Source organism: Drosophila mojavensis, unplaced genomic scaffold (genome assembly GCF_018153725.1).
Source record: "Drosophila mojavensis isolate 15081-1352.22 unplaced genomic scaffold, ASM1815372v1 contig_16, whole genome shotgun sequence".
Taxonomy (NCBI): Eukaryota; Metazoa; Arthropoda; class Insecta; order Diptera; family Drosophilidae; genus Drosophila; species Drosophila mojavensis.
In genome coordinates, this window is record NW_025318693.1 from 6,816,545 (window position 1) to 6,841,842 (window position 25,298).

General features: G+C 41.1%; 4 protein-coding genes across 4 annotated transcripts; 2 read left to right on the plus strand and 2 right to left on the minus strand.

Moving 5' to 3' along the window:
• Position 1: 1 nt before the first annotated feature.
• LOC6573195 (ATP-binding cassette sub-family G member 8) lies at positions 2–17,629 on the plus strand. Its single transcript, XM_001999249.4, has 8 exons — positions 2–515; positions 12,825–12,958; positions 13,217–13,348; positions 14,351–15,693; positions 15,754–16,223; positions 16,767–16,887; positions 16,954–17,234; positions 17,302–17,629. Exons 1-8 carry the CDS (start codon positions 453–455, stop codon positions 17,536–17,538), a joined length of 2,781 nt encoding a protein of 926 aa, XP_001999285.2. The 5' UTR covers positions 2–452; the 3' UTR covers positions 17,539–17,629.
• On the minus strand, positions 17,617–21,913 carry LOC6573194 (bifunctional purine biosynthesis protein ATIC). The gene is made up of 6 exons (XM_001999248.4): positions 21,884–21,913; positions 19,733–19,795; positions 18,591–19,663; positions 18,095–18,528; positions 17,911–18,037; positions 17,617–17,847 (listed from the first exon to the last, which is right to left on the minus strand). Exons 2-6 carry the CDS (start codon positions 19,749–19,751, stop codon positions 17,728–17,730), a joined length of 1,773 nt encoding a protein of 590 aa, XP_001999284.1. The 5' UTR covers positions 19,752–19,795; positions 21,884–21,913; the 3' UTR covers positions 17,617–17,727.
• Positions 20,288–21,877, minus strand: LOC6573193 (tRNA dimethylallyltransferase). The gene has a single exon (XM_001999247.4). It carries the CDS (start codon positions 21,635–21,637, stop codon positions 20,288–20,290), a length of 1,350 nt encoding a protein of 449 aa, XP_001999283.1. The 5' UTR covers positions 21,638–21,877.
• A 337-nt stretch (positions 21,914–22,250) lies between the features above and the next one.
• Positions 22,251–24,480, plus strand: LOC6573192 (aldo-keto reductase family 1 member B7). Its single transcript, XM_001999246.4, has 4 exons — positions 22,251–22,431; positions 23,376–23,556; positions 23,610–24,297; positions 24,360–24,480. Exons 1-4 carry the CDS (start codon positions 22,360–22,362, stop codon positions 24,406–24,408), a joined length of 990 nt encoding a protein of 329 aa, XP_001999282.1. The 5' UTR covers positions 22,251–22,359; the 3' UTR covers positions 24,409–24,480.
• The last annotated feature ends 818 nt before the right edge of the window (positions 24,481–25,298 follow it).

A 25,298-nucleotide genomic window follows, 5' to 3' on the forward strand; every position in this document is an offset into this window, starting at 1 on the left:
TTCAGCTCAGTACGATTTGAGCAGGGCAACGGGAGAGTTGTCTGCAGCGCCGCTCGTTCGGCTTGTTCACGTCTATTGCCTCTGCGCATAAAAAGTGAATTAAAATACAACAAAGTTTAGCAATAAATAGAAAAAACCAAACAAACAAAAAAAAACTGCGCGCTTGAAAATCTAATTGAAATGTTGTCGGCGTAACTAACAAAATATAAATGCGGTAGCATTCTTTATGTGCATACATAAATATAATATAAAAATACATATATTTATTCATTTATTTATTAATGTGCAATGTGTGAACGCTTGCAAATGTGGTTTATTGGCCAGGCTCGTGTGTGTGACAAATCAGTTTGCAAATAGCTTGCAAACAGCGGCATTTGCCATACCCAAATTCTCCAATAAGAAACGCAAAACTGTGCGTGTGTGCATGTGTGTGTGTTAGTGCGAGAGTTTTTATGGAATATACAGCAGCGGCAATAACAAGCAGCAGCAAAAACAACAACAACAACTATAGACAGGTAAGTAAGCTTGGGATTAAAGTTGTTAAACATTTTTTGCATTTTGCATTTTTGAGGCGCCTTTTTTCCAGGTTGCACATTAAAACATTGTCCAACTGGTATTAACTGTTAAAATTTATATTTAAAACCCAAGTCAAGCCACATAGACACATGTGTATGCTTTCTCAGTGTGTGTGTGTGTGTGTGTGTGTGTGTATGTGTATGTGTATCTATATGGGCTTAGTCGAGGCGTTGACGGGCGCTCAGCTCCTGCTCCACGTTGTTGTTTTCTTCAGCTGCGGTCGTCGTCGCCATTGCCAGGTCAAAGATCCCACAAGCAAGTTTTGTCTAGCGAACGCTTCGCTCAGCTCCATCGTTCTCTGCAGGTCTGCAGACCCAGGTCTATTGCCGTTTCGAAGCATTTCCACGCTGCTTCTTCGAGTTGTTGGCTTTTTTATTTTGTGTTTTCCATTCGGCTTTAAAGTTCTTTTGCGCGCTTAGGGCGCATAGACAGCGCCAAAGTTATGCGTTGGTCTGTCTCTCTCTCTGTATGTGTTTGTGTGTGTGTGTGTTTGTGTGCTGGTATTTGTATTTGTGTGTGTCTTTTCTGTTTGTTTGTTTCGCTCGCTGACTCGCCAAGTTCTTGGCTGCGTGCGTTGCTTATTGTTTGTCTTGCCTCTCGGCATTTCCTCTTTGGCTGCTGCTGCCGCTGCTGCTACATCTCTTGTTGTTGTTGTTGCTGCATTTTTGTGGTAACTGCTTATTGACGTTTTGTTGTAATGCAAAATCTGTATATGAAATCATTTTGCGTCTTGAAATCGTAAATACTCATAAAGAGCTGCTATCATTTAGCTTTAGCAATTTATCTTTGGCCATTTATCTGTGGCGCTTTGTTGCCAAGAATTTCGAAATTGGCCAACAGCAGAGCAACTTTCACATTCAATTTTTTTAAAGCAAACAATCACTTTCAAAACTGTGAAAAATCTTGCCATTATTTGATAAGACTCATATATATATATATAGAGTGAGACAGAGAGAGAGAGAGAGAGAGAGAGAGAAAGATAGATATATATTTGGCACATTTCTCGGAATTGTTAATTGCAAACATTAGTTTTTTGGCCGACAATGCTTCACGTCTAATTACAATGCCATGTTTTACCGTTAGCTGAATACCTTTGCCTATCAGCGCCCAAAGATGTCTGATTCTTTTTCTTTTCGTTGTTTTTCTTCCTCTTATTTTTTGTATTCTGTTCTCTGCCTGGTGACTCGTTAGTTTCTGTGGCTCTCTTCCCCTTGTTGTTGTTGTCTTTTTTTTTTTTTTTTTTTTTGTGGCGTAAATTAGTTAACAGTATTTCTTATAACTATTAACGGTGCTGCCTGATGACTTGTAGCCAGGCCGAAAAAAAAAAAACAGAACAGAAACTAAAAACAAAGTGGGAGAAGAAACATCTTGACACCGACCGACAATCTGTGAGTTTCAATTCGAGACAATTTCGAATCGAAAACGAAAGACTTAAGACACAAACTTGATGTGAAGACAAAGTCAAAGGCGCAGCGACTTAAGCCGAATTGATTGTCAGTTCATTGCTTTGCGCCGAGTTTTGGCCAACGCGGCGGGTGGTGCTGTCGGTGGTGCTGCTGCCACTGCTGCCACTGCTGCCAGCTTTGTCTAGCCAACGTTTTATTGCCTTATATAAGAAGGGGAAAAAAACAAGGTGCGGCTGCAGCTCTGACCAAGAACTTGTTCTGCTCGGGATTGGCTTACGTTTAGAGCTTAGTATTTTTAACTGCAGACCAATGCATTGGCTCTGCATTGAGTCATGATTCATTGCTTTTAATGGGCCTCCTCTCCTCTAGACACACTCGTCTTTAATCCCTCGGCCCGAAAGCGTAGTGAAAACTTAACGAACCGCTGCAAATGAAAAAGAAATTTCCCTCGGCCATTGATAAAGTACAGAGCGGGTTAATTTGGGTTTTATTATAATTAAATTAACACATAAAAGACGCGCCACATAGAACAGCTGCATAATTAGACGAAGAAAGTGCTATCCAGCCAACTGAATGGATGGATGATGCTACACAGCTTGTGGCTGTTCGTTGTTGTTTTATGGTCGTTTCAAACCAGAAATTCATTTCACTACATCAACTTGAACTGTGTGTGCCGTCAGCTGAAGTCGAAGTTGGCTGACATAGAATCAGAATCGAGACACAGAAAAGTATCTTAAGGAATGTGTGAATGTGAGTGAGTGTGAGTGTGAGTCTGTCAAAGTGTGTGCGGCGTGTGTGTGTGTAGCTAGGCAGCGAAACACGCGCACACACCCCAACGTGCTGTGCATAAATTGTGCCACGGATTTATGTCACTCAAGACATCGTGAGTTTTGGCATGATCTACAATAGGTTCGTATATCAGGCCGGTACAGTGGCTTACAGCTAGTTTATAGCTGACATAATTATATAATCAAATCACAAATTTAGTGATCGACTCTTGAAGCTGGGAATTATATAAGATGTTTGTTTAGTTTTTACGATAGTCGTTTAGTAACTTTTCTCTTCTGAATTTAATTAGGTTACACAGATTAATGTTTGTTTAGTTTTTGAAAAGAATTTTTGATGTAAAGAAATTTTTGTAAATGGACATAAAATTAAATCGCATTTTTTGAAAAGAAACTTGATTAAATATGGAAAAGAAGCTTACATAAATTAAATTATAGAGTATATATTGTTATCTAAAATGAAGCAACAAGAAAGATTTAGATTTTTTATATTTAATCTTTAGTTTCAACTTCAGTAAAATATTTCAATGTTAATGTCTAGTATCAAAGTGTTGTCTCAAGCTCAACAAAACGAATAAAATAATATCATCATTACAAAGATATATACGAAATAAATAAATGATTTAAAGAGACTATGAGCGCTTTTTTTGATTTATGTTAATAATATAATACGATATGTTAATATTTTCAGCATTTCTAATCGTAAGTACGTTGTATACATATCAAAATAAAATTCGCAGCTTGAAAAATTATAAAGACTTTAGTCAAATTTTTAAGGAAACATGTTTAGTTGGCTTCAAACTTTTAACAAAGTAACAAAATGGTAAAAATTTTAATCAGCTATAGCTGATTCTTTGCAGATTTGCACCACTGTAGCTAGCTGGCGCCATGGGCTCAGTGTCTGTGTCTGGGTGGGTGCGTTAGCTGTGTCTGGGATATGTCCGACCTATAGTCTCTCGCATTTTTATGCATGTGAGGGCAATGCGAAAATATACATATTTAGTTTGGAAAAAAGTTGTATTTTGTTTGTCATGGAATTTGTGTCAATTAGAGTGGCGCATACACATGTGCGTGTGTATGTGTGTGTGGTGGGGCGGATTGGTGGACTGGTGGGCTGATGGTTTCGCTGGGTTTAGTGGGCCGGGCTGGTTTTTGATGATGTCCACAATTGAGACGGACGGACATTGGCATGCAAATTTTTGCCTCGTTGTCGACTTTCACAAGTCGATTGCAACACATAGGAAAGTGTTTTGTTTGAGCCGGAGCGTTAATTGCCTGTAAAGATGGCCAAAAAAAAATAAAAATATATAAAAAAATCCGCAGCATGGCAAACGGCTTGAGTCGAGGCAATTAATAAAGCTGACCTTGCTGCTGTGAATTTTCCGAACGAAAAACGAGCAAACGAAACACCAAATGGAAACTGAATCACTTGAACACACATACACACACAAACGCACACATAGACAAATACGGTGAGCGAGGGCTATGCAGCCATGACGAGTATTTGTTGACGGCATGACATTAACTTGGCTCTTTTTTTTTTTTTTTTTTTTTTTTTTTTGGGGTCACAGTTGGAGCGCGCTTTGCCTATGTCAGCAGCAGCAATGGTTTTTTTGTTTTGTTTTTGGACTTTGGCGCATTCTTTGGTCGTTATGGTCTTGTAGTTTTCGAGATTGCCTAATTTAATAACCACAATTGGCTAAACTTAATAAACAGTTGGCCCAGTTATAGATGCGCATATTAGCCAAGCTCAAGTAGTTGAGTTTGCTTATGCGCGATTCTGTCTGTAAATCGATTATCTTTAAGTCTTTTGTCATCAATTTTTAAGATTCGTTCAATATTTCACTGAGCATATACATTCTCGACTTAGGCTTATCGAGTTTGCGAAGTTGTCTTGGCATGTTTTTGTTGCTGCTAGTCTCATAGTTTTTTCTAACTTTTCTTTCTGTTGCCATAGCTCCACATATGTCAAAGCCTGTCATATTTGTTTGCTATATCATTTAGCGTATATATACGAGATTAATCACATTTTATGTTTTATTTTTATGAATTATCATCAATTTTTAAGATTCGTTCAATATTTCACTTAGGCTTATCGAGTTTGCGAAGTTGTCTTGGCATGTTTTAGTTGCTGCTAGTCTCTTAGTTTTTTCTTACTTTTCTTTCTCTTGCCATAGCTCCACATATGTCAAAGCCTGTCATATTTGTTTGCTATATCATTTAGCGTATATATACGAGATTAATAAAATTTTTGTTTTATTTTTATGAATTACATTAGCTGTGAAGCGCTTAGAAACAGAATCGTTTGGCTTTAATGTCATGTGAAAATGAATTGAAAAGAGCAAATAAGTTTTATGTAATCTATATCTGGCTGATGGATAATGTAACTATGTACATATTCCACAGAAAGCATAGTCAATGCTTAAACAATATATACCACAGTTTTAGGGCTAGTATCGAAACCTGAGACTGTTTATCTCCTCTAAAAAATCATGACCTAAAATACATCTACATACTCTGTGACTCAACAGGATAACAGACTGTTCACTTTCTCCAATAATATTGAATACTTTCCATATCAATATATAGACCAACAATTTTTATTTGCACTAAAGTCTATTTTTTTTTATTTTATTTTATTTTTTTTCTGAATCATTATTTTCATTAATGGAGCAATGGAGATGTTTCATATATATTCAAACCCAAATATTTTTTTCTCTTATTTTTTTCACACCTTCTCCTAAAGCACTTGTTAACAAAATATCCGCCGTAGATCCGTTTGGCAAACCAATGACACAAATAAAGTTTAAAAAGAGTTCATTTTTATTTTTAAACAATCTCGTTTCGATATCACAACTTTTTCAACATTCGCTGCTTTCATAAAATGCTGTGAGCCATAAATTAAATCGTTAAATACAAATTTTGTTTAATTTTTTAAGCGAACTACTTAAAATTCATTTGCTTGGCACTTTGAAGCGCTCTCTTAGTCATTTGTCAAGATATTGAACAGAGATTAAGTAACTCTCGATTCCCACATAACTGCCACCTGAGCATCTTAATTGATATCTCTGCTAGGTTATTATAACTCCGGCACACCTTGGTGTTTCTGTTTGTTTTGTTTTTGTTTTTGGTTTTTAGTCAGTTTGAATTCACATTTATTAAATTACAAATCTCATCTAGACAGCTCGAGACATTCATTCGCAACACTCATTTGATGTACATTCACAATCTGTTCATAATCAATTTTCGAGTACGCGGCAAAACTTTCACAAAAATTGTAAATCTGTTTTGGGTTTTTGTTATTTTGTTTCATTAATGTTTCTTCTTCTTCTTTGTTTTTCGCGTAAAATTGCGTGCCGAGTTGACTGACTGTCGCTTATCTACAGCAGCTGGTTTGGGGTTGACGCCGCTGATGCTGGGGGCTCTCTATCTCTATGAGAGGCGACAAAAATTTGCATACCTGCCTGTCCGCTACAAATGCCAAACACTAAACGTGTTAAAACCCAAACCAAAATCGAATATCGAACGCTCAATTAACACACATAGCAATCTGCAACAACACTGTGCAGCATTTTTGACTTTAATTGCATGTTTTATGCAGCTTTTGGAGCAATATTCAGTAAATGATAATAACATGCAATTTTTTTTTTTTTTTTTTTTTTTATTAAATATTTATTGGAATATTTAAAGTATGAATATTTTTATGAATTCTTGAAACTCTGTTGTTATTTGTAAAATGTTCTGGAATTTAAGATAAGAAGATATTTATTTTTTTATTTAGTTTAGTGAACTTCATTTCCCTTGAATATACAATGTATATACAATATATTGTTTTTTACAATCACATAAAGCTTATACTACAAATTTATTTGTATACTGAAAAAATATGTAAATCAAAAATTGCACCTTTTTAAACATTACTACATAAATTTTCGTGCAGTGTATGATATTGGTTAGTAATTCGCTTACGCTTAGCGCTCGTATTCTTCAGCCATTTCGTTTAGATGGACAAGTTCAACAAACGGCTTTTTGGCCGCCGGAATGTTGCTTCGAAAACTGGTAATCAACAAATTCAGTTTGATGTTTATTATTATCAATTTGCATGGACATTGCGATTAGTATTAGTCAGTCTGGCAACAGCGCAGAGTTCCCAGTCACGCCCAAAAATAAAGGCCGCAAGCATGTGATATTTTTGTTCTCTCTCGTCTTTTCTTTTTTGATTATTAATTGCAAATTGCAGCCGCGACCCACTTTGGCTCGGCAGCAATTGGCATTTATCATACGATGTCTGGAAAGAAGAAATTATGGCACAGCTCAAAGATTTTCACTTTCTCATAAGGAAAGGGGCAGAGGCCGCAGCAAGTGCTGCCTGGACACTCACTGTCAGTCAGTCCGTCACGCCGTCAGTCAGTCAGTCAGTCGGCAATCAGAGAGAAGCTTTTGAGTTTTGGGTGGCTGGACAGTTAACCTGTTGCCCGGGCCGGCCAGTTAACCAGTTGCCTCTTTTCAATTCCAGCTCGTAAACATGGCCCGCGGCGTTCAGCGTGCAAGGGAAACTTCCGATCGGGTCGATATACCTATTAAAAATGGTTAAGCAAAGCATATTGGTTTTGTATGCGTGTATGTATGTAAGCAGTAAGCAGCATTAGTAGACCGTTCAAGTATATGTGTCTCCTTGAATATCATCTGTAATGAACATTATCGAGTTTAACTTAAGCAGTATAACAAATATAGATAAAGATATTGTTAAGTTTTAGATTATGGATATCTTGATATGGGTAAATAAATATCGATAATAAACAGCTCAAGAATTTGAAGAGGTACAGTCTTCAAATTTGCTATGTAGATTCTTCTTTATTCTGTATATATATTTCAAATAAAATATTTGATATATGATAGCAACAATTCCAATGATAAAAGCTATCTACCTAATACCCCGGTGAATGTCAGACTACACTTTCAATAAGCAGTAAAGCTTGCCAAGATTACCAAATTTGCAAACATTTACGCATTTGGCCAACTAGAATTACTTGGATTTGGGTGTGTCCGTGACTCTGACAGCTAGTTTGAGGGTATTTGCACGTCGTTCACTTTTGACTCTTGCACTTAACTGGTTGTTTCTTTTCGGCTAGCCCAATTTAATTGGCTTTCTGCGTGGGAATATACCCTAGACCGCAAGTGGAGTGGCCGAGCGGTTCACATAGTCAGTCAGTCACTGCGTCAGTCCGTCCGTCTGTCTCGCTGTCAGTCCGTCAGTTAGCTAGCGGTCGGTTGTTTGTAATCCAATCAGCCGAGCAAACACACACGTTTCAATGGCTCACAAAATCGTCTCTCGAGTGGTTGCCCACAGAAAAATCAAACAAAAATACATATACATATGTGTATATGTATATGTGAGTATATATATAGAAAAGAAAAATATGAAAGACTTGGACAAATTATTATGGTAAAACCACTTGGGCACATGGAACCACTTGGGCGCGCACCATTAAATAATCTAATGTAAGCGGTGGCTTGCGTGGCTCCTCCTTTCGGGTCGTCATTCTCCACTTGCGTCTAACTGCATTTTTGCATCAATGGTCATGTGCTGCGGCTTTAGACACGCAACGGTTAGCCACTTGCCACTTGCCACTTGTCAACTGGCTGCTTTGCAAAAAATGCGGCACAAGCAACGGGAACGACAACAACGGGTTTCAGTTAGAGTTCGAGTTGGTCTCACTCTCTCACTCACTTACTCTCTCCCTCTCTCTGTCTCTGTCTCCGTCTGTCTCCCTTTCTCTCTGTGTCAGTCTGCGGCTCAGTGTGAGCCAATTCTTGACACATTTGTTAGACAAACTCCTTAGCCTATTGGCGTAATCATTGCAGACTCATTTAAAGCATTGGCAATAACCGTTGGCCAATTAATTGCCTAGCATCGGGCACCGTTGACAAACACCACATCCGCTCCGGTCAGCACTCATCATGCAAAGCGATTGCCGACACATAACCTAACCACTCTCTCTTGCCGCCAAACTGGCCGCAGCTAATCTGTTTTATATCTATGATATAATTCCCAGCAGACAACTGCCTCTGTAACTGTGCCAAGCTCTTTGCTGGAGTTGAGACTGCGGAACTTTTGGCCACCAACAAAAACAAAAAAAATTCTGGTTTCCAATTCGGCATTTGTTGCAGCTGCAGCTGCACGTGGGCAGCACCACTCTAGTTGGAATTTTTTCGTTTCAGCTGCATAATCAGATAAATATGTATCTGTGTCTCTGGAGTGGGGGCAATAGATACCTATATGCTTCTATACTAAAGCTCTTTGAGTGTGGCTCTGTGCTTGTTTATAGGTAGCAATATAATGTATTTAAAGTCATATTAAGATATGCAGCTTTGAAGGTGTTAGTATTACTTACATTCGAGATTTGTGATAGAGAGTTGGAACATGTCAACCTTAAATAAAGGCATAACGATCTTTGTCGGGTCGACTTCAGCAGGAGAATGTGATATATAACACCATTTCTATGTTTTCCCTGAGTATCTTGAGTGCTTCATTCTGGATATTGGATTTATTAATAATTGATGAAAAAGAAAATTGATTCGTTTTGCATTGGATCAGTTTCAAGTCTAACTGTAAAATGTTTGTTCTTTGAATTGATATCAACAGCTTTTGTTTACCTTAATCAAGATCATATAGTAGGTTACTTCTGATAGCTATTTGCTCCATGACTCCCTTGTTGGAAGACCTTCGCTCAGAATTTGTCTCTTTTTTGGCTCTTCATTTGTTCCTTCCGCATTGAAGGATTGAGAAAGCAATTGAATTGAATTGAGAAATCACCCTAGATTACTATATAATTTAACTTCACTTCAAGAATTTTACATATATTTATTTATCAATTCCTTAAATACCAAATATCTCGCTTTTGTAATTGCTGAAGAAATTACACACCAGATTATTTCATTTTAATTACATATCCAAAAGTCTAACTTTTCACTTTTCTTGATAGCCTTGTTATCCGCCCGCTCATGTAGTATAGTTTCTCATATAGGTAGTCAACTATCGTTCGTACTTGTTATAGATTTTATGACATCGTAAATAACATTTTCACAGCTTCATTACGTTTTCTTATACCCAATTTGTAAAAGTAAGGCTGAAATTGCAACCGGCGTCTGGTTAATTCCCATGAATCTGAGCTGTGACAAAATAAGAGTAATATTTCGAAAATCACTTTCATTGCAACAGCAACTGCAGGAGCTCAATAAAGAGGCTGCACTAGTATGCAATAAATTCAAGTCTTTTTGCTTAACGCACTTGTCAAATGATATGTGTGCAGAGGAAAGAGATATACTCATCTCTCTCGCTCTCTCACCCTCTCGTGCATCTCAGTATAGATATCAACGACAGCGTTCACATAAATCAATGCTGTGCCCTTAATACGTTCAGCATGCAGTCACTCAATCAGCCACGCAGTCATTCATTCATTCATTCATTCAATGGAACAAAGGCAGCTGCCGGCAAGTTTTTAGCTTTGGCCCTATACACGGGCTGAGGTAGGCGTAGCTTTAGGTAGTTCCTCTTGAGTTATATTTACATTATCATTGAGTGCGGGCAAAAAACCTTTTGCCGACACTTTCACTGGCCAAGTACATACTAAAAATGCCAACAACAATAACAAGCGAAGCAAAAACAGCAACTCAAACGAAAACAAATAAAAAACTTACATAAAAAATATAAAAAAAAAAAAGGAAGAAATCAACTACACTGAACTTTAAGCCATAAGTCGCTATATAACACAAAATGATTTTAATTAAAGCACATTTAACACGCAATTAAAAGTCGTTTTTTAGCCATTTTTGTAACAATAAAAAATAAAAAAATTATATTTAATAATAATACATAATGCATATGACTCTTACCAGAGCCAAAAGCATTCCCCAAATAATGCGGTAATCAAAGCGTTTGATGCGTTTTCACACTTTTCACATCCAGTTACAGCAACAGCTCCCACTCACAGCTTCACTTTCAGCTCTAGCTTTAATTGTAAATAAAAGCAAGTCAGAGTGCTCTAGAAGGCAAGACACCACTAGCCGATGCTCAACACTAATGTGTGGGATAGCAAAGTTTAATAATTAAGAAGATTAATAATTAATATCATATATATAAGTATATATTAGAAAAAAAATTAAGTTTTTGTATATGAACGGATTTTAGGAACCCTCATATCAAAGTAAATGATTACTGCTCTCATAGCTTTCGAGATTTTCCAAGGTTTGATTGGAATTCTTAGTAGCTTCAATGAAATTAAGCACGTTTTCTTAGATTTGGAAATTACTAAATGTTTATCTATTATGAGAGTATATATTATTTTTTCTAGACAACAAAACACGTTTATTATTAAGATATAAAATAAACTAAGATTTCTTAATAGATAAGAGTGCATAGCTCTTAAGTTTGTAAGTTCTAGCTGCAATCATTCTCGAGATCTAAACGTTCAGAAGCAGCAAAAACTGATAAACAGATTGATATAGCCGTTTTCTTTATAAGGTCTGTTACATATAATCACTGATATACCCTGTCAGTAATTATCTACAGCGTATTATAAACTAAAATCTCTTTGCTGCTGCCACTTACTTTCGCCAGCTGCTGCGGCTCAAAAAATAATTTTAAAAAAAAAAAAATATATATATATAATTAAAACTGAGAACACTTAACTACATAATCTCGCACCCACTTGCAGCTGTTTAAGCACACTCTAAACTGCTCGTATTTGCGCACACACACACCTACACACACACACATACACATAGTCATTTGTAGTACTCAAGGTGCACTCACTTCTGCAAACGGAAATGCATACGGCTGGCTGGCTTCCACAACCTCAACCTGGCAACAGGTGCATTTGGTAGCAGACAACGTTTTGTCTTCACTTTTTTTTCTGCTTTTAGACTGTCTTGCATAAGTGCGGCATTTGGGTGCAACTTTGCGGCTCATTTGCATCTGCGTTTCTCGCATTAGCAATTAAAAACGCAGCCGCCGTGTCGAAATCTCCAGCAGCAACAATTGTTGCTCGATTCTCCGATTCGGATTCCGATTTGCTCGACTCAAGAAAATTAAATGTGAAAAAAAAACAAGAGCCAAAAATGAAACAAAAACTGCATAAATTCATTTCATTGTTTTCAGGTTTTTATACCCTAGATATAGAATAGAATAGGGGGCACAAATGATTCTGATTTGGTTTGGAACTAAAATTTTTCTTGTTTGGATAAAGCTGAAACATTAATTCATTCAAATTTATTCATGATTTTTTTTATTTTGGTTTGAAGTAAAAACTATAATAGAAGCTGATTAAAATCAGTTGAAATTAGTTGTTTATGGGTTTCTCTCTGTATATGAAAACTGTATAGTAAGTTGGCATATTACAATAATTGAATATTCATTCGATTATATTCTATAATATTAATATATCTGCGTTCTTCCTCTATAATATACAGCTATATAGGAATAGTGGGTAGAACTATATATAGTCTTAAATCCAGAGCGATTATTACAATGTATGTGATATTCTCTACATAATATCTTCGAGCATTAGCTCACTAGAATATCACTGATCGATTTGACACAGAAGTAGGTTTTTATTGGTTATTAGGTAGTAAATATATAACTCTCCAATTGATTTTATTATTATAATTATAAAATTGATAAATGATAGCTACATAAATCACTTATGCCTCAAGCTTAAATCTCTTCAAATATTTGTATTATATTCTATTTGTGCATACCTCACATTTCTTTTGCTCTAGGGTACAAAACTTGGTCTAAGCCAAGACTAACTTTGCTAAACAATAGCAGGGGCTTACAGACACACACACAACTATACTTGTGTATATACGTATATTTATGTTTGTGTGCGTGGCTTTCATTAAGCTAATTCCCGCAAATTATGAGTAATAACCGCCACGCTGACATTCTTGACCCAGTTCAACTGGAAATTAGCCACATTTTTTGGCACCACGACACTAATTCTCTTTCTTTCTCTCTCTCTCTCTCTCTCTCTCTCTCTCTGTCTCTCTTTTACAGACCATGGAGCTGAGCAACTTTTCCAGCAATAAGAAAATGTCACGCGAGGAGCGTCGCTATTCAGTGCCGCATGGTCCCAATACACCGCTGCCGCCGGCAGCATCCGAAGATCTGCATGCCTGGTCCATTTATAGGTAAGTGCGGAAGCATTGTGGGCGTGCCCTTGTCACATCCGCTGCTGCAGGTGCTGCTGCTTCTACTGCTGCTGCTGCTGCTGCTGCACCTGTTTGGTTTGACAATTTTGAAGCGCTCGATTAAACCGCGCCGAAGCGGAAGTTCAAATGCCATAACTTTAATTAACCGCATTGACCACGCCCCGTTATAACAATTGACCAGCTAAGCGCAACTCGGCACGCCTTGCTCATCTGCCTCTTCTTCCCACCCCATTGCAGGCAAAATCTGAACTCTGACTTCACCGACTCGGCGCTGGGCTCGTCAGATAAATCACCGCTGCCATATGGAAATTTCCAGCTACGAGATACCACAGTGCAATCAATCTTAAATCATCCGCGCTACGGACCCAAGTGAGTAGCAATAACAATTATGATAAAACCTATACTACTTGCACAATAAAATATGTAGTATATATGGGTATATCTACGTGTTACTCATCTGTGCATGCCATAAGCACTCGTATCTTCAATTAACAACATTCCTTAAAGCTGACAAGGTTTTTGATTCGATTATTGATACTGCAAATTTGTTCAAACAATAATCAAATAACGAAATTTGTTAATTAAATATGTTAAATTAAATGAAAAATAAAATGATATGCTTGAGTTATATATTTCAAAATGAAGTCATTTAATTTAAAATCAAATATTTTGCTTACAATTTATGGCTGGAAATAGACATAAATAAAATATAATAAACAATTTATAAATACGAATTGGTTTTGAATACACGTTTAAAATATTACCAAAAAAAAAAAAAAAAAAAACAAAAAAAAATAAATAAATAAATAAAAAAAAAAATAAAATAAAAATTGTAATTACATTTAAGTTTGAAGAGAATTTTTTTTATTTTTAGTTTTTGCGAAAACTTGATGTTCAATAAAATATTATTTAATTATTTTATAAAAAATAAAATTAAAAGCAAATGCTAATACACATAAATAAATATATAAACAAAATTACATTTAAGTTCAAAGAGAAACTTTTAGTTTTTGCGAAAATAACGCTGATTTCATTTTTTTTTTATTTATTTATTTTTTTTTTTTTTTATTTTTTTATAAAATTAAAAAATAATACTTAAATCTAAATACAAGCTTAAGGGCTTACCAGAAAAATTGTAATATAATGCTATTTTCAAACTTATATAGAAATGAAATGTTACGAAAATAATATTTTTAAATTTAAATTTTAAGTGCACATTTAATAGCTCAAAAGCTTCAGGGTATCTTCTACGTATTTACAGCTGGAGAACTTTTACTACTCTTATTCTACTCTGTCTAGTCAAGAGCTGATCAAATTTATTCTCCATATCATCTAACCTCCCTCCTTATCTGTCTCTCCCTCCACCCTCAGATCTCCCCTGGGCTCCAATATGTACACATATCTAAAATTTGGACTGCCGCGTGTATTTCCGCCCAATGCGGGCTCACAGCGCTCGCATCGACCTGGCCCGGGTCCGGGTGGCTCCAGTGCGCTGGGCGGCGTGCGCGGCCGTGTGAATCGCGGCTTCCGGGACAGCTCGGGTGCACCGGCGGGCGCTGGGTCCAGCGGCTATGACAGCAGCGACAACGAGACCACGCGCAGTCGAGTGCCGCCCAATCTGCGCAAGTATCGCAGCGAATCCGATTTCCGTGCCATCAGCGGCATGGGCATGGCCATGGCGCACTCCCGGCCGGAGTCGCGCGCCCAGGGCGGCGTGCCAGCGGCGGCACTGCGCCAGGCGAACAGCCGGGCCAGCATAGCCGTCGGCCAGCACCATCATCTCCAGCAGCAGCAGCACATGCAGCAACAGCCGCAGTACATGACCAACGGCAAGCACTACGGCCATCGTTCGCACAGCGAGGCGGATCTGTTGGGTGCCGGACTGGGCGGGGATGGGGGGCTGGGCTATGGCGACTATGGCGAGTCGCGCATCTATGGCAGTTCCCGGCACGCGCAGCCCTATGGCCGCAAACAGTCGAGCTTGGGACTGATCTATCCCAATATACAGGTGCACTGCCTGGACGTGAGTCCCTGCCTGCACGGCGTCTCGCTGCAGGCGAAGGCGGGAGATCTGTTCGCCATTATGGCCACATCGCAGCGAGAGGGCAGCGCCCTGGCTGAGTGCCTAGCGGGTCTGCGGGAGCGCCTGGGCGGCGAGATCTTGATCAATGGCCAGCAGGTGAATCGCCGTGGTCTGCGCGAGCTGTGCAGCTATGTGCCCGCACTGGATGTGTCCTCGCTGGATCCGCGCATGAGTGTGCAGTGCACGCTGAATTTCCATGCGGCGCTGCGTGGCCCACTGGACCGCAGTGATCTGAAGGATCGCATGGACGTGCTCATCGAGGATCTGGGCCTGAATACGGTGCGTGCTTCGAATGTCTCGACGCTAACGCACTCGGAAAAGCAGCGCTTGAGCGTTGCCTGCCAGCTGCTGGCGCAGTCATCGCTGCTGATCCTGGATCAGGTCACCAGCAACATGGACATCTTTGACACCTTCTTCCTGGTGGAGTATCTGCGTCAGTGGTGCAGCGGCGGTCGCATTGTCATCATGACCCTGCAGCCGCCCACCTTTGAGATATTGTCCATGTGCTCCGGCGTGCTGCTGCTGTCGGGCGGACGCACAGTCTTCTCCGGCAGTCGGGCCGATTTGCCACGCCACATGGGCGAGCTGGGCTATCCGTGTCCGCCCTTCAAGAATCCAGCGGACTATTATCGTGAGTACGCCCACCTTATATGTCAGTACCAGTCTAACTAACCTAAACCTTACCCTCCAGTTGATCTGGTCACCCTGGACGATCTGTCGGCAGCGGCCATGCTGGAGTCATCGGCGCGCATCGAATCGCTGGCCAATGCCTGGGATCAAATCAACTCGGAGCCCCCGCTGGCAGCACCGCCCGCCTCGCTGCCCAACTTCACGATGAAGGCGGGCTTCTTTGGCCAGGCCAAGGCGCTCATCAAACGATTCGCGGCCTACAAACAGCCCGGCTCGCTGCTCACCTGGATCAGCAAACTGATTGCCGCCGCGGTGCTATCCCTCTGCATTGGCTGCATCTTCTGGGATGTGCCCGCCTCTGATCCACAACTATCGTACAACGATCGCTTCGGCTACCATCACTGCGTCATGGTGCTGGCCTACTGGCCACTGGTCATGCTGACCATACGCGACACCCAGGAGGATCGTCGTCATGCGGAGCGGGACATCCGACTCGGTCTCTATTCGCGCAGTCTTTATATTATTGTGCAGGTTTGTCCTCTGTCCTCTGAATTCTTTGATTCTACAGCTTTGTATGGCGTGACAGACCCCATATATGCATATGAGTCGATGGGGTCGGAGGGCTAGTCCGTCAAGAACTTATAAGAGCTGAGATTTTAATCTGCTTTATTTCATAATGATATTGATTGAAACCCTTAGAATTCTGTTATAAAATTATAACTTGTCTGTCCTTAGAGCTAGCGTCTCCAAATTCTGCATATTGTTTCATGTGTATTTTATATAATTTAGATTTTTATTATTTTTGCCACATTATGTAAGGTCAGTTAAAAGCATGGCCAATATATGATTGAGTTTACATTTTACTAGAGTGAAAATCGTTCTATAGATAGACGTAGATCACATGCTGAGAATCTTATTGAAATCCGAAAAATAATACAGAAATTGTTAAACAAAACTTTTGGCTATAAGCGGAGTCGGTATAACCGGATTCGGTTGTATTTTCATATAAACCCCATATCAAATCAAATCCATATTAGCTTCAACTCTCTTAACACTTGAACTCTATTATTGCAGAGTTTGCTGGGCCTGTTTCCCAGCCTATGCATTTGGCTGGCCTATTTGCTGCCGGCGCACAGCATGGCCGGACTATATACCTATTCGAATAGCAGCGATACGGGCATCTACCTGTACATGGGTAAGTCTAACGGGAATCACAAGCGAAGCTCAGTAATCAATTAACCCTATTTTTTCTTTTTTACAGGGTATATGCTGCTCTATCTGACGCTCGTACAAACGCTCGCCTTGTTCTGCGCCCATCTGCTGCCCTGCAAGGTGTCCGCCAGCCTGGTCAACGTCCTGATCAGTCTGACACTGGCCGCCGTGGGTGGTTACTTGGTGCATCCGCGCAATTTGTCCAAGTTCTGGTCCTGGCTGCAGCAAGCCTCGCCCCAGCGCTGGCTGCTGCCCGTGCTGGTGCAGGATGAGTACAGTGCCGAGACTTTGGCCAATTCGGCAGGCTTGCAGCTGTGCCGCAACAAACAGGTGAGTAAATCGAAAATTCATTTAAAGCTAAGAATTTGTACTTATATATAGAGTCTGACCATTGCAGGTGCAGCATCAGGAGATCATTGTGCAGCAGCCCTGCCCACCGCCCAATGGCACACAAGTGCTGCACGACTTTCAGTTGCTGCCGCAGCAGCATGTGCTGGACGCCACGCTCAACTATGATCAGACCACCACTCTGGCCTTGGTGCTGGGCTCCGTGCTGCTCTTCTGCTTGACTTTCATCATCTTTGTGTGCAATTGCCGCGGCGCCTGTCGCAAGCGACGCAGTCGGCGCTACTAAACGGGCCGGACTCCATCAACTGTACATTAGTTAGCAACTTAATAAAATAAATATAGCAATTAGTCGAGGCAGCGAACGTTTAACTAACTAAGGCAAGTGTCTTTTATTGTTTAGATTGAAGGAATGTGGATTATAGGGTAGTCTGTGGCTATCACCACATATATTCGAGGGATGCTCGTCAAATGGTAATTAATGATGGAAGAGACGCAGATTGGTGTGCGCCATAATAATGCCGTGCTCGTCACAGGCGGCAATGACGCCTGCATCATTGGTGGAGCCGGACGGACTGGCTATGTAGGAGACGCCGCTCTGTAAGCAGAAGAACAAAAATTAGCTAGTGCTTTGAGGGCATCAATGGTTAGAGCTACGCACAAGCTTGGCACGATCAATGTTGTCGCGGAAGGGGAAGAATGCATCGGAGCCAAGTGCCACGCCGCTCAACTGCTTCAACCAGTCAAGTTTCTGTTCTGTCGTCAGCTGTTCCGGTGCCTTATCGAACCTAGACGACAGCAACGGATTAGAGTATATTCTGTACGCAACTGGAACTTCCGCTTACATGCCCTTGAATTGCGCCACTGGCATGTCCTTGCCCACCGTGCCGTTCACATAGTTGTCAATGGCGTTTGAGATCTCGGCACGCTTCACGCCCGCCTTGAACTTCATGGCGGCCACATTGGGATGCTGGCGCAGCCACCAGTTGTCCGCCTTCTCGCCAGCGAGGCGCGTGCAATGGATGCGCGACTGCTGCCCAGCGCCGATGCCAATCACCTGGCCGTCGCGTGCATAGCACACGGAATTGCTCTGGGTATACTTCAGGGCAATGGTGGCCACAATCAGATCCCGCACAGCGGACTCGGGCAACGGCTTACGTTTGCTCACGACATTGGAGAAGAGATTTGCATCAATAATGGCATCGTTGCGCTTCTGCTCTAAGGTCAAGCCAAAGATGGTCTTACGCTCCATAATGGTTGGCTCGTAGTTGGGATCCATCTGGGAGTATTTCAAGATTAGCAGTAGCACGAAGAGGATTTAATGGATGTGATCAGATTTACCTGCAGAATGCAATAGCTGCCGTTCTTCTTCTTTTTCAGAATTTCCAATGCCTCCGGCTCATAGCCGGGCGCAATAATGCCATCGGAGACCTCACGCGAAATAATCCTGGCTGTGACCACATCACAGACATCGGACAGCGCCACAAAGTCACCAAAGGAACTCATGCGATCGGCTCCACGTGCGCGTGCATAGGCAGTGGCCAAGGGCGTCAGCTGCTCGTACAGATCGTCCACCATGCAGAGCCTAGCCTGGGCCGGGTTGAGCGGCACGCCCACAGCAGCGCCAGCAGGCGAGACGTGCTTAAAGCTTGTTGCCGCTGGCAGCTGCAGTGCCTGCTTCAGTTCCCTCACCAATTGCCAGCCATTGAGCGCGTCGCAGAGATTGATAAAGCCGGGCGAGGCATTCAGCACACGGAGCGGCAATTGGGCGAGCGTTGTGTACAGCTGGGCTGGTTTCTGGTGAGGATTCATGCCATAGCGCAGCGTCAGCTGTGAGCTGCCTGCGCCGTATTGCTTTCTAAAGTAATCAGATATGGCCTCGTCATAGCTGGCCGTATGCGTGAAAGCCTTCAGTGCCAGAGCTTGGCGCGTCTCCAGCGTGGTATCGCCCTTAGCACTGATCTCGGCCAGAACCTTGGCATAGTCGACGGCCTCACAGACGACCGTGACACGCTGATGATTCTTGGCTGCGGCACGCAACAACGTCACGCCACCAATATCAATATTCTCCACGGCATCGGCCAGGCTGACATCTGGCTTGGCGATGGTGCTGGCAAAGGGATAGAGATTGCAGACGACCAGCTGTATGAGATTGTACTCTTGTTTCTTCATATCAGCCAGATCGCTGCTGGTGATACGCGACAAGATGCCCGCATGTACAGCAGGATGCAGCGTCTTCACCCGACCGCCCAGCATTTCGGGTGCGCCCGTTATATCGGAGACATCCTTGACGCTCAGGCCAGCGGCACGCAATGCAGTTGCTGTGCCACCGCTGGCGACTAGCTGAAAGTCCAGCGAGCTCAGCTGCTTGCCCAGCTCCAACAGACCCGTCTTGTCCGAGACGCTGAGCAGTGCTGCAAATACATTTGATACATTTGATAGAGGATTTTATGAACTTCATATGCTTGCAATCTGAATCTCACCTATTTTCTGGTTTGCCATCTTTGCTGGTCCTTGGGCGTGCGTACGTGCGTTTCACTCGGTAGCTGAAATGCAAATGAAAGATGAAACGATTTCAATGCACCGACGTGGGCTGCACAAACTGCACAAACATGTTTTCGCTTTTCACCTAGGCAACGACCTCTGTGGGCTGCGGCTTCGAGCTGATAGCGAATAGGACCCCCCTCTCTGCGATTCAGGGGAAGGGTCATCCCACTCGCTTGCATCAGCCTGATTTTAATACTCTAATGAATGTAATCTATTATTCTAATACATACAGATAAGCCGGACTTCGGTATAGGTATTATTATTATAGGTAAGCAGATTGTGTTGACTATTATAGAATATAATATATAAATGTATAATACAAAATATATAATATACATTTATACACTATATAGCTTCTTCAACATGTTGCATATTCCATTACATAACTAAAATAATCTTCTCTACTCTAATATCAACAAGCTACAACTCAGGTTTTGTATCCGTAAATAGATTTATTATTACAACTGTCTATGCGTCTCGATTACTGCGGCTTATTGGGGTCCGATTGCGTCTGCCTCCTGCTGCTTGCGTCGCTGCGACTCACGTCGACGTTTGTGTTTGTTGGACTTGAGATGCAGACTCCACTGATATTCGCCAATGAAATGACGTTCGCAAATGGCACAGAAGTTGCTCGTCTCCTCGTTGAGCTCGGCGCCAGGATGCACACGCTTGGCCATGGGCGCAATCTCACAGACTTGCGCCTGGCGATAACTCTCGATGATGCACTCGGCTCGCTTGTAGACATTTTCGTGCCAGGCGCTCACATCGCTGGTGTCCAGCTCGAACAGATCGGGCACCTGGCGATCCTTGCTGGCCAAGAAGCGGTTGTTTATCCACTTCAACTGCTTCTTGGAGTAGCGGCGCGTCACCAACTTCAGTTCAGCACAACAGCTGCTCAGAGCTTTGAGACTGGCAGCCAGCTGCTCCCCATCCTCCGTTTCTATAGCTGCAAGCTGCTCTGAAGTAGGTAACTGGTATTGGTGGGTGCTCAGATACTCCTCAACCTTGATATCCTGTTGTGCATCATATTTCATCAAATACGGCACAAATTCCTTGTAGCCAATGGTCTGTAGGACGCCTTTTGTATACGCCTGAAGAGTGACATCCGCGTAGCTATTGTGGAACTCACGCAACTCTTTGAGCAGACCCTGCTGTAACATGTTATCCACTCGCTTATCCAGACGCTCATTGAGCACGTCCTGCTGACAGCGCAGCCAGAGCAAAATAGTATGTGGATAGCGTAGTGGACCTCCCAAACGGTTGCCACCTGGTTGCTTACGCTGCTCCGAAAGCTTCTCGGTCAACGTCTTCCCCGTACTTTGGTAGACCTCAATGGCACGCTGGATCTTCCGACGATTGTTAGGATGTATTCGATTTGCACTTCCGGCATCGAACTTCCCCAAATGCTGATGCAGCTCAGCGGTTGACATAGCGGCCATTACATCCGCTGACAATTGTAGGCCGTTTGTAGTTACCTTCTCCTCTTTGGTATCCACCAGTATGTCCCACAGTAAAGATTCTATATAATAATTTGTACCGCCAACCACAATCGGTGGTTTTGATTTAGCCAGCAGCTTCTCTATGATGGGCAATGCCGCATTTCGGAAATGCGTAACTGTAAATGGCTCTGCCGGTGTTGCAATATCGAGTAGATGATGGCGAGCTCGCGCCTGCTCCTCCTTGGTGGCCTTCGCTGTGGCAATATCCAAATTCGTATAAACTTGCATGGAATCCGCGCTAATAATTTCGCCACCAAAACGTTCTGCTAGCTCCAGCGATAGTTTCGTCTTGCCTGTGCCAGTGGAGCCCAGTATAACTATTATCGGCACTTTGCGCAGCATTTTTAATTAAATTCAATCAATCTTTCCCACCAATTGTTATTTTTTCCGTACATCGCAAGAGCAAGAGAGACACACAGTGTGACTGCTCTCAGGTTTTAAGCACGTGTTGACAAACTACCTGTTGCGTCAATTTACTTCCACAGTGAATTTGTTTATATTTAAAGTACATTTAATAGAAATAGTTCAATACTATTAATTAGAAGATTGATCCTAATCCGTTTTCATTTTAAATATTTAAAAACTTACAAAATATATGCGCCGCAATGTTCACAATACCGACGACTATATCGATACTTACGAATGGTAGAATTAATCGATAGCGTTAAGCTGCATTAGCCAGCACTGTAGAAAAATTAAAGCATAGTGGCGCAAGATTGAAAAATTAATGTATATGCTGTGCATTTATGTGAATTAGTTAATCACATTTATATATTAAAATTGTACAATTTAAAATCAGATTATTTATTAAATTACATACATACATTTGAATGAAATAAAGTCACCATGCAGAATTCGAGGCATATGTAGTAATACATTTTATGATCAAGCGTCCCACTGTACACTGCTTAAAAGCTCTCTCAAAGCTTTGGTTATTGCCGGCCAAGCAGTCCGCTTAGTTATTCCCTTTGGAACGTTCAATCCAGACGGTTGTGTTGGCATTTGTACTCGCTTCTTAATATCAGCATTCAACAAGTGGATTTAAAAGATTATTTACATTAAAAATGGCTTGCACGAAGTTCTTAACACTTAACAATGGTGAGAAAATGCCCGTCATTGGCATTGGCACCTGGCAGGTAATGATTGATAAACGATTTAAAAAACTGCAATCATTAAATACTGATTTCCTCTGAGAGTGCTGAGCTTATGTATATATACATATTAACTTATAGCTTTGCATATACATAGATCTATGTATTGATTATTTATACTGCAACAGTGTCACTTTGGTTTCGTGAGCTGGCAAGATATATTTCTGTATATGCATAGTGACCGGTTCTTGCTTTCTGTCAACAAATCAAATCTTTGTACTTGTCCTACATCAGGCCAACTTTCTCTGAATACAATGAGTTTTATTATCTTTACTAAAAACAGTAAAGAAAAAAACGAGATGTGTTCGTTAAGACTTAATCAAAAAAGAGCAACATTCTGTGGAATGAAGATGAGCGCGGGGGAATGCAAACGTATAACATTTATGTGGTATTATATTTCAGTCATTGGAAGTGTTATACAAGTACACTAGCTTTTCTTACAGTATCAATATGATATAGTATTGTAAGATTTATTCTGTTTCCGATGAAGCTTAGTAGACTACCTCTTTTATATTCGTGTATATCTGTTACAAAGAAATTTGCAAATCTGCTGAGTTACAAGAAGCTTAGAAACATTCACATGCATATAACAGTTTGGTGTTTGGTATATATAACCGAAACACTTGAACTGTTGCTATAAAGGCAATATTGTATATGTTATACTAAAAATATGTATAGTATTAAATCCTTTCAAAAATTGTTATACGATTGTAGTACTTATAGGAGGGATATAGTATATTATACTAGCATACATAAATATCAAGCTACAGCGTCTCAATTGCTGATACGGATCAATCAGTATAACATTTAATGTATATGATCGACAATCATAACATATGCATTTAACGACTAGCCCATTATACCGTCTATAAGTAAAAGGTGATTCTTTAAATATGTCATAAACCGCAATCTCATCATCGCACACCTAGGCATCCGATGAGGAAATCGAAACCGCAATTGATGTCGCCCTCTCGGCGGGCTACAGGCACATAGACACCGCCCCGGTCTATGGCAACGAGAAGGCCATTGGCCGCGTACTTAAACGTTGGTTGGATGCGGGCAAAGTGAAGCGGGAGGATCTCTACATTGTAACCAAACTGCCGCCCATTGGTAAGAGCAATTCATCTGAAACCCAGCACAGCATTAACTATTCGTATATGCAGCCAATCGTCCACATGAGGTGGAGCCCACAATCAAGCAGTCGCTGGCCGATCTGCAGCTGGACTATGTGGACATGTATCTAGTGCATACGCCTTTCACGCTATTCATCAATCCTGACGGCAGTTTTCAGTTTGATGATGAGGGTCGCGTCAAGGTGGACAAGTCCACGGATCATGCTGCCGTCTGGGCGGAGATGGAGAAGCTGGTGGAAAATGGGCTGGCCAAATCCATTGGCGTTTCCAACTTTAGCAAGGAGCAAGTGGCACGTCTGCTAAAGAATTGCAAAATACGTCCAGCCACAAATCAGATCGAGCATCATGTGTACCTGCAGCAACGCGATCTGGTCGACTTCTGCAAGGCAGAGAATATTGCCATTACGGCGTACTCCCCGCTCGGCTCCAAGGGCATTGCCAAGTTCAATGCGGCCGCTGGCGTAGAGCGTGACTTGCCCGATCTGATGGACATACCGGAGGTTAAGCAGATCGCCGAGGCACACAAGAAGACGCCGGCCCAGGTGCTGCTCCGCTGGATCATCGACACGGGCGTTGTGGCCATACCGAAGAGCACGAATGAGGCGCGCCTCAAGCAAAACTTGGATGTCTTCGACTTTCAGCTGAGCACCGAGGAGGTGGCCAAGCTGTGTGCTCTGGACAAGAACATACGCATCTGCGATTTCTCCTTCTTCCGCGGGTAAGCTAGGGATAGGGGCTCCCATTGATAAACTCTTTAACATATCCCTATTTCCTTTGCAGTGTGGAACAGCATCCGGAGTTTACTTTCAAGAATCAGTTCACCAATTAATTTCAGTACAAACATTTAGACATTTTATATACATATTTGATACTACAAATAATAAAGAAAACAGAAAAGCAATTTCAACTGCCTTTGGGCGTGTCCAATGGCTGCAACATTTTCGATATAATTTTCAATATAACTGGTTTTCCCATGCGCTTTTCACTGTCGCTGGGCGTGGCATCCTGCACTGCGGCAACATTTTTATTGCATTCTTTTTCGATTTCGTTTTCGACGTTGTTCTCGCTTCGATTGTGGAAAGAATCAAGTTTTTTACTGAAAATAGAGCTGAAAATTAAGTGGGCTGCAGTACAGTGATCGCTCGCTAAATGGAATTGCTTGGTGAACATTTTATTTTTACATACATAACAAAGATTTTATTATTTATTTATGGTTCATAAAAAGATTCAACTATTCAAAATTTACCAAATCTCTCATGAGCGAGTATTCACTGTAATCTTTTGTATTGTTTAGTACGTAATGACATTTATTTGCAATAAAATTAATTAACATAAGCTTAAAGAAATCACATTCGTAGCGAGCACAAAATAATTACATACGTATTTCTAAGAGGAAACCGGTTGACGGTTCTGGAATCAAGCTTTTAAACAATTCTCTCTTTATATATACAAAGCAAAAAAAAAAAAGAACAAACGTTGAGTTATTGTTATTGATGAATATAAATGTTTGCTTAAAACTAAAAAGCTTACATACCCTTGAAATTGTTTAATAAATATTATATTAATTTCAAAACTTAGTTTGGCTACACATTAAAGAGATTAAGGAGCATGCGAGAGATTAAGGAATTGCATTTCATAGTGTATATGTCTTTAGCTATGTCACAAGACATATCTGAGAGGTAATAGGGTATACACTAGTTGCCTATGTCACAACAAATG